General features: G+C 40.2%; 2 protein-coding genes across 6 annotated transcripts in view; one reads left to right on the top strand and one right to left on the bottom strand.

Annotated features, from left to right (window-relative positions):
• Positions 1-118: 118 nt before the first annotated feature.
• Positions 119-8,937, bottom strand: part of tjp2a (tight junction protein 2a (zona occludens 2)) — a 55,288-nt gene continuing 46,469 nt past the window's right edge. For 3 of the 5 annotated variants that reach the window (XM_080419518.1, XM_080419519.1, XM_080419520.1), the window contains 4 exons: positions 5,721-5,957; positions 4,072-4,149; positions 2,901-2,986; positions 119-2,625 (listed from right to left, as the gene is read on the bottom strand). In XM_080419518.1, coding sequence (XP_080275644.1) covers positions 2,460-2,625; positions 2,901-2,986; positions 4,072-4,149; positions 5,721-5,957 — 567 coding nt within the window. In that variant the 3' untranslated portion in view covers positions 119-2,459. The remainder of the gene's footprint in view (positions 2,626-2,900; positions 2,987-4,071; positions 4,150-5,720; positions 5,958-8,937) is intronic. The other 2 variants (XR_013932507.1, XR_013932508.1) reach the window with 2 other exon arrangements.
• LOC308078196 (calcium homeostasis modulator protein 6-like) lies at positions 6,841-8,403 on the top strand (the record flags this gene model as incomplete). The annotated part of the gene is made up of 2 exons (XM_080419320.1): positions 6,841-7,383; positions 8,011-8,403. The coding sequence occupies 2 exons, from the start codon at positions 6,841-6,843 to the stop codon at positions 8,401-8,403; spliced, it is 936 nt and encodes a 311-aa protein (XP_080275446.1).

The following is an 8,937-nucleotide window of genomic DNA, read 5'->3' as shown; positions in this document are numbered from 1 at the left end:
TTTCACGGATTCGGTTTGAGACCTTCCAGTGTTATCTCTCACAGCACTTACAAGTACCATGCGTTGACATGATTTGGCTTTAGAATATAATGTTAATAATCAAACTCATGAAAATGTATAAAAGAAAACGTTTTTTAATTTGAATTTGTTTCAGAGGGACAAGCACTCCCCAATTGCTGCTGCAGTCAGGGAGATTACACACACACACACATCACATACTAAATACGTTTGGAATAAAGCAACTGACATGATTGTCTTGTACCATATTTCCCAATGCTACCTTGTACAAAAAAAAGACATGACAGAGTGTACTGTGTATACACAACACACACATATATATGCAATACAAATGTGATTGTCTCCTGTTGTGAGCAGCTAATAAAGAGAGGTACAAATAATACAAAATACTAGAGACACCTTAATGACTTACACCAGTTCCACAATCCATCTCTGTGGGTTCTCTGTGATAAAACAGCTTTTCTTGCTTAAAATACACAGAGATCGTGAGTGTTCATTTAACGAGTACAAAAAATATGGACCCTTATGGGTTCACTCTCAACAGTTCGCAAATGAGGATTTTACTGTGAAAGATCAAGGCTTTAAGCATGATTTTGTCATTTCAGTTTTGTAAATTGATGCCCTACTTCGTCATAATACAGTGTCACTGTCACACAAAAAGTTTAAAAATGTGAATCCTGAAAAGTAACAGTTTTGGCCATATGAGGTTTCTCCCCAACAACAACTACGATTTACTGTATGTGATCAAACTTTTTCAGGTGATAACAAGTACAGTGCCTCACATTTAAAGCTACAATCCTGGACCTTTTTTTTGTCAATAGTTATTTGAAGCAGATAGAGCACTAGATTGGATGCGCCAGTATCTTTACTGTATAGTAGTTCAGAGTCGGGCTACTTTTGCCATTTTGAATTTGAATCCTGAAAAGTAACAGTTTGGACATATGTTTCCACCCGACAAACGATATATGAGCCAAGTGCTGTCCGGCATGCACGCCGTTTCTCTCATACTACAAGTCATCAAAGCTAAAAGGCACTTTAGAAAGTGTGCTGCTTCCCAGGTGACACGGCCAGCAATCGATTATAGGCCTACTCCGTAGTACGACGGTGTTGCTTGCCGATAATAATAACACAAGCCAACAACGCGTCGCAACGTGTTTAAAATCGGTTCTTGTTGGCAGACGACATCATCATGTGTATAAATTCAGCTTTACAGACATCCAGTAGCAATGCTCAGCTAGAGCTGGGCGATATGGACAAAATAAAATATCACCATAATTTGACCAAATACCTTGATATCGATATGGTGACGATGTTTTATTGTGACAATATAAATATACATTTTTCTAAATTGCTAAAAAGCATTTTTGCTTTTTTTTTCAATAGAGTATAAAATTGAGCTTAAATGATTAAAACCAGTAAAAGACAACACTATCAGTATATTCAAAATCCGAGACGATATCTTGTCTCATATGATATCGCTATGATATGGATATAATGCCCAGCCCTAGGCTTCAGGCATATATGTACAATAAAACAGTTGATTTTGCATGAATGTGATTACAGAAAGGAAGGACACAATGTAAAGCAGTACATGTACAGTGTGGTCCATGCTGTATCCAAAGTGGCACAGTGCAATGTGTTTTATGCACAGTTCATATGGTACAGGTTATGATAGGAGAAAGGTCGCCTACACTTTTACAACCCCGAGTGTTCTTTTATCTATGACGGTATAGTTGCACACTGGACGCAGAAGCGCTGCCAAGCACGTAGCCCATGTTAACCCATTGGACAGCGATAATTTCCGCCTCTAGGGTGAACCCATCGTGAAGAGTGTACAAAGGTAACTCTCAGCGAGTTACAAATGGATACATTAACTGAGGATTTTACTGTGGACAATTAAGGTACAAGCCTGTTTTAAAAGAGTGAGAGCAGGGACTACAAAAGGAACAAAAACTAAAAATAATAAGGATGATTGTGAAACAGTGCTGTGTTTGTCATGGGCCCACAATGGGTACGGCACGGTATAAGGGTTATTGGAAAGCCCTGCAAGTTTGTATCCTAATGTAACAAAAGGCAGTATCAGGAATATACACCATGAAATATCAAACATATCAAAAGGGAATCGCAGACACTGAAACACCCTCTGCCGTTACGGACGGGAATATACGAAAATGTAAGAAAACTACTTTACAGTCTTAAAAGGGTGATGTTTTCAAAATATTTGGAACGGCATACAATTGTACTACTTTCACACACTCACACACACACACACACACACACACACACACACACACACACACACACACACACACACACACACACACACACACACACACACACCTTGTGTTGAACAGCAATAAAATATGTGTTATCTAATGTGCTTTGCATGTGAAGAAATCACGCCAGTCAACTGGCATTTCAGTGGAGGAGTGACAGTGGATCTACAGCTCAGTGTCTTTGTATTTCTGCTGGCTGTAGTAGCCCCGCTTTGTTTGGTCGGCCAGCTGTCTACGGTACTCGTCTTCGTCATCGTCACCGTGGGCGTAACCCCTGGAGTCCCCGTACGGTGGCCTGGATGGCGCTTGTGGCTCCGGATTGGAGCTGGAGCTAAAAGAAAGACGCATAATAGAGAGTTAGGTGACAAGAAGCGGCTTGCTAGCTCTCATGCATTGAAGGGGGCATGAGCTCGGCTCTAGGCTCTCCCTAGGCTGGCAGAGGGAGTGTAGCGCCCAGGATTACTTTAGACAATTGGCACTTGGTGAAAAAATGGGTTACAAAATCATGGGATAAAAATTTAGAAAAAAATTATAATAGAGAGTTAAACCTGAGTCATGACTGCAGCTTTAAATGATGTGATGAATGGCATGATGTCACATACTTACCCTATTGGCTGTGGACGGTTGTGGTTAGGCTTTGGCAGTTTGATTGGAACAGCATAGATGTCAGGGTGCTTCTGGGCTATTTCCAGCTGTACACAGAGAAAGGAGAGGAACGAGAAATGTTAAAAGGTAATTCCAGGAAATACAAGTTAAGATCAGCAGGGGGCACGGTTAGCCTGGAATCCAGCCTGATTCGCTGCAGCACAGAGATTGGAGGCTTTCCAGACTGTGAAGCGAAGTGAGCAAAATAAAAGCCAAATGTAGCAAGCAGGCTGGATCCCAGGCTAGGGCACTGAAGTATCGCTCTTTTAACTTTGGTTGTTACAAGTAGATGTACATCATAAAGAAGCTCTTTTGTCTTCGTTGTATTGTGTTTTGTGTAATTAAACATCTACTGTTGCTTTACATGAAAGGAGAGAAAAATATATAAAATGCCAAAGCCAGCATGTCTTTGTCCACAAATGTTTAATTCAATGTTTAAGTCTTTATGTGAAGAGAAAAATCACAATATTAGCTGAAGGCAAAATAGAGGGATTTTAGGTCAAAACTATAACAAAAAATCACACCCTGTGTGAAGTGGGCGGTGTCTTGCTAGCTAATCACAATACTGAATGGAGTCGATCAATCATGTACAAAGGATAAATACATTTATTGAAACACTCTTTATGATGGACAAAACCATAACTTGAAAAAAACCAAATTTTGGTTTTTTTCAAGTTATGGTTGCTTATATAGGGCTATGCACATGTGTCATGTGACACTGGCCAATCACAGTCCTGAATAGGCTGTGATTGGCCAATCACAGCGCTGGATAATTCTACTAATTTCCTGGGCCCAGATCACAGCGCAGGAAAATGTACATTTTTCCAAATCTCACTTATAGGGGCGGTTTCACCGCCCAAAAACAACAACATCAGCCACCCTGAATTGGTTACCAAATTGGCTGATGGGTAAATTGATGGTGATTAACATCCCATTGCATTCCTGTTTCCACTGTATGACTGATGCGACTACTTTGGGGAGCATTTAGTTGTATGTAGTAGTATTGTAGTTGTAATAGTAGTCGGAGTAATTACGGAGTGTAATAGTAGTATCATAAAGACATCATAAAACAAGTGTAAATTAGGCTTAACAGTAGTAGTACAGTATTGGAAGTAATAGTTTGAGCACCAACCCGAGCATTCTCTGCCTCTTGTAGCTCCAACATCCTCTGGGCTCTGGCCAGATGGTCCATCTGCTCAAAGGCTTTCACCTTACAAACAAATACTTAAAGTTAATTAACAATCAATGTTCGCTTATTAATAAAAACTTGAGTCCATATGGTGCCGTTCACACAAAAGTCAGACACAAATGTTGTGAAAATAATTAGACAAAATGATTGGTTTTTAAATAATGAAACAAAAAACAATGTACGATTGAACAAAAACACAACATCGTGATGGATGACTACATGCAATTACTATGGTGGGAAAAAATGTACAATCACATTTCAGATGAATGTATTATGTACATGAATGCATATGTAGTCTATTACCTGTCCACCCTGCTTCTATTAGTTTTTTTATGGTAAAGCAAGCAAGTGAAAACAAAAGAAGGTTAAAATAAAAATTATGTATGAACAAGGGGAGGGAAGTAAAACGAAAGCTCTTTTCCTGAATGCATAAATAATAATAAACTTCAAAGAGTACACATTCATGTCTGGTCAAGGAAGCAATGTGCCCAGTAAAATACTTATGTACACATTTATCTACTGTATTACTGTATTTGTAACTCCAAGTGTGTTCAAATGTAAACAACTGGAACCTTATCGGTCCATTTGGTTACATTTGTACACTCTCTTTTTGTAATTAATTTGACTGTGTACAACCAACTTCACAAATGAAATAATAATACATCAGACGTATACAGCACTTTTCTAGAAACTCCAAGGTGCTTTACAAATCAAATCAAAACAAATGGCATTATGAAAGCAAAAAAACAACAACAATTAAATAAATAGGGCCTGCAAAATAAGACTAAAAACTGTTAAAAATAGTCATGCGAAAACAATGAAAACGGGATTAGGTGGGGAAGGCGAGTCTGAGGAGGTGGGTTTTGAGTGCCGTTTTAATGTGCTTTGACGTGGGTTGGGAGTGTGTTCCATAGGGAGTGGTCAGCCACAGAGAACGCTGTGTCACCCCAGGTTCAGAGCTTGATCCTGGGGGTTTCTAGGGAGCTTCCTTGGAGCCCCCACTTCTTACATCTGACAAAAGCTAAGACTGCGCCCCCTGTACTCAAGTACAATTGACTTTCTTCAGCATTTCCAATTTCCAATACTTTTACTTCTACCCCACTACATCTCGGAGGAAAATATTGTACTTTTACTCCACTACAATTACCTGAAAACCTTTGTTACTTCGTAGATTTGGATTATTATTACAAAACGCACCAACCAGGTTCAGCCCTATATATATACACACATTAGGACCACGGACCTGTAAGGGTCCATTTGATTCCCAACTATCAATCATTCAGCTGGGGACACACTGGAAACCCCCTCAAGGACCCCTGGGGGTCCCTGGCCCCCACTTTAAGAACCACTGCACATTGCATTGTTTGCTTTCTGTCTTTAACCTGTGCAGCACTTTGGTTGACCTGGTCATGTTAAATGAGCTATATATAAATAAAGTTTGAGTTGAGTTGAGGGTAGGTCAGAGAGGTAGTGGAGGAGCTAGCTATTGTGGGTTGTTGAGGGCCTTTGTAAGATGATCAGTAGAATTTTGAAGCTTATCGTGTTGGACTGGGAGCCAGTGAAGGTAATAAGAAACAGCGCTTCGTAACAACCTTGCCCATGAAGGAGCGGTTTGCTGGGTCGTCCTCCTCCTTCGCCACGGGACCCTGGTGCTGCTCCTCTACCGACTGGCTGTGGCGGGAGGTGAACGAGGGCTTACTGGCCACGGGGGGCGGGAGAGGCCTGCCCCCTCCTCCTCCTCCTCCTCCTCCGGTGGTGTCACTGCTGATGGTGCTGCTGGAGGGAGAGTCGTAGCCTCGGGACGAGTCGTTGCGACTTTGAACCCGCACCTGTCAGATGGAACAGAACAATTAAAGCCGTTAAAACCTGAGGCCGATTCAAAAAATGTCTTCTAGATCCAGAACAGTTTTCTGAAAAAGGTTATGTTGCTAGAACAGTGGTTCTCAAACTTTTTCATGTCAAGGACCCCCAAAATCATATGCATTTGGCCGCCGACCCCCCATCTCAAAATATTTTCTTCCAGGGACCCACAGAAGCAAGGATTTGAGTTAAAAATGTTCACTTCATAGGCACGAAGTGATGCGCTATGAGCTTGTAGATCTGTTATTTCTGAATAGCCAAAGTATAAAATGACACAGATGCTTTCCCGGTTTTAATGGGTTAATACTGTTTGTTATCAAGTCAAGACACTTGCATACAGTAGCACATGGTGTATACATGTATAAATTAGAGCCTGACCGATAAGCAAGTTTAGATGATTTATTATTATTATTAAAGTAATAGTAATAAAATGTAATTAATAGTAATAATAATTCGTTTTTGGCTAAAGCAGATACCGTATTTAATGTTTCATAGTGCAGCAAGGCCATGTAATGGATACAAGTATTTTTTGTGTAATATTTAGTATTCTTTAACATAAAACAAGTGAGTAGTGTTCTACATTGCAACAAAAAGCATATTCATTGGCAATATTAAACATGTATTATAAGATCATTCCAGTCAGACTACAAAGCCCCTGAGCATGAATGTACCAATGTCTGCAGTGTCATTAAAGACCTGAGTCTTTACACACACACACACACACACACACACACACACACACACACACACACACACAGAGTGCCTCTTTCTCAATCCCCACCCTGCTTATCAGTAAAGTTGGTGTCGCAGGCACAACCACGCAGCAAGCACAAAAACGCCACATCAACACACATGGATCATTTCAGAGCCGTCGTCAGAACTCTAAACAAAAAGGCCAACGTTGGATTGGTGACGGGTTTAGTAGCGCTGTTGACTGTAGGTGGGGAGCAGATCTTCTCCGTAGTGGTGTTCAGGTGTCCCTGCAATGGCGGGAACCTTCAATACGGTGCGGTGTCTTTGTTTGTACCTGCGTTTGTGCTGTTAGTGCTAGGCTACATGTTAAACAAAGACACATGGAAACTTATTACGGGACTAGCTCTTCGCAAAATAAATTTCAAAAACATGCTCAATACCTTCGCCATGTACTTGATCATAAGCAACACTGCATGGATCGCACCTTTATGTTGGATCGCTGTGGCACTACTTGGTGGTAATTACTATGTGTGTGCTCTCACCGGTGATAATGTAACGCACTATAAAGATCATCTTTGTGGCAATATGTCACAATCACAGTGCCAGGAAGAGCTCTACAAGTTTCCCTGCAGTGGAAAAAGCACTGCCGTGCCACAGGCAGAGATAGATGATGTCCTTGCAACTCTTCGCGCTGAATCACAGGTGAGAAAGAACTCATAGAGGTTGCTCTGTCTCCTTAGCCATTATTCTATTGATTACTTTTTTGATTACCTAATCCTATATACAGTATCAGTAAAAATGAAGCATGCTTTTATTGGATGTTGAAGAGACACTGGTTATATATCATCTATTATCTGTCTATCAACACACAAAATATTTTTTTGTATAATCGACTAAATTGATTAGTCTGAACCACTTAAAGGGATACTTCACTTTCGGGCCGGGGACACATTTAAAAAAAATATTAAAAATAAATGAAAAAAGTTATGGAAAATTCATGGCCCCCTCACACATTAGTAGGACACTCTAATGCGTGAGGGGGCCATGAATTTTCCATAACTTTTTTCATTTATTTTTAATATTTTTTTTAAATGTGTCCCCGGCCCGAAAGTGAAGTATCCCTTTAAGTCCTATTTTATACTTCGTTGTACAATGGTGTCACACAAAAATAGCCCATCTACAATCCCACAAGACGTTTTTTCAGTATTTCTGAAAATCCATTATTCTATTAAAATTCATAGATTAAAAAAAATATATATACATTAATTTGTTCGATTTGAAATACCTCAAACTTCCTAAAATGATTTACATTATCGTTGGTGATTACAGATCCTGGGCTGGCTGTATATTGCTATCATTATACTGTTCCATCTGTTAATGACGTGCATGGCGAGGTGCCGTTCCCGGATAAGCGACCAGCAGCTCAAGTTCAGGAGGATCTACGCGGAGCAAGAGACCGCCCTACTGGAGCGTTTCTCTGCAGAACATGCCAAGAAACTGGCCAAACGGAACCTGGAGAGCTTCTTCGCGCAGACGCCGCCCGTGCCGCCCACGTTCACCACCCCTTCCAACCAGGACTGGGAGGAGATCTCCGGATTCAACAACTTTGACTCCGAACTAGTAATGCCGACGGCTACCGCCGACCACGACTACTATAGCATCATACACCAGTATGTGGAGAGAGGCTCAGCAGGTGGAGCCACTTCGGAATCAGCTCTTTAAGTAAACAGAAAATAATTTATTCAGGTTGGGAATGGGACACCATTTTCATCCAAGGAGAGAGAACTCATACAGGATACAGGGTAAACAAGTGAAATTGGACAAACTTGGAACTGGAACACTATAAAATCAAAGATGATAAATCATCCTTATGGGTTTGTCTCTCCTGATTGGATAAAAGTATTTTATGTGTAAACTATTTTTTTAAAGCCTATATTGTAAGTGTTCAAATGGGTAACTCTCAGAGTTAAATTAACACTCAGGATTTTGCTTTATAACTGTTTCATATGATGTATCAGTCTAGCTGATATGAAATGTGTCACAGGCCGATGTGTCCCAATTTTAAACTGTGTCAATCTGGCGTCCCTAATTATGGGCGAAAATTGTCAAAGGTTTTGTGAGCTTGTAAATCTGGTTGTTGGGTTTTTTTAATGGCACTTAAGTGGTTAAATCATAAAATAAAGGTGCAATTTATGTGCCTTTTATAATTACTTGTTTGCTTGTTCATTGTATAATTCAAGTTAAATGTTCTTTTTC

Source organism: Gymnoscopelus braueri (assembly GCF_963280865.1).
Source record: "Gymnoscopelus braueri genome assembly, chromosome: 22".
Taxonomy (NCBI): domain Eukaryota; kingdom Metazoa; phylum Chordata; class Actinopteri; order Myctophiformes; family Myctophidae; genus Gymnoscopelus; species Gymnoscopelus braueri.
The sequence above is the reverse complement of the archived record's forward strand: the minus strand, read 5'-3'. Positions and strand labels throughout refer to the sequence as shown.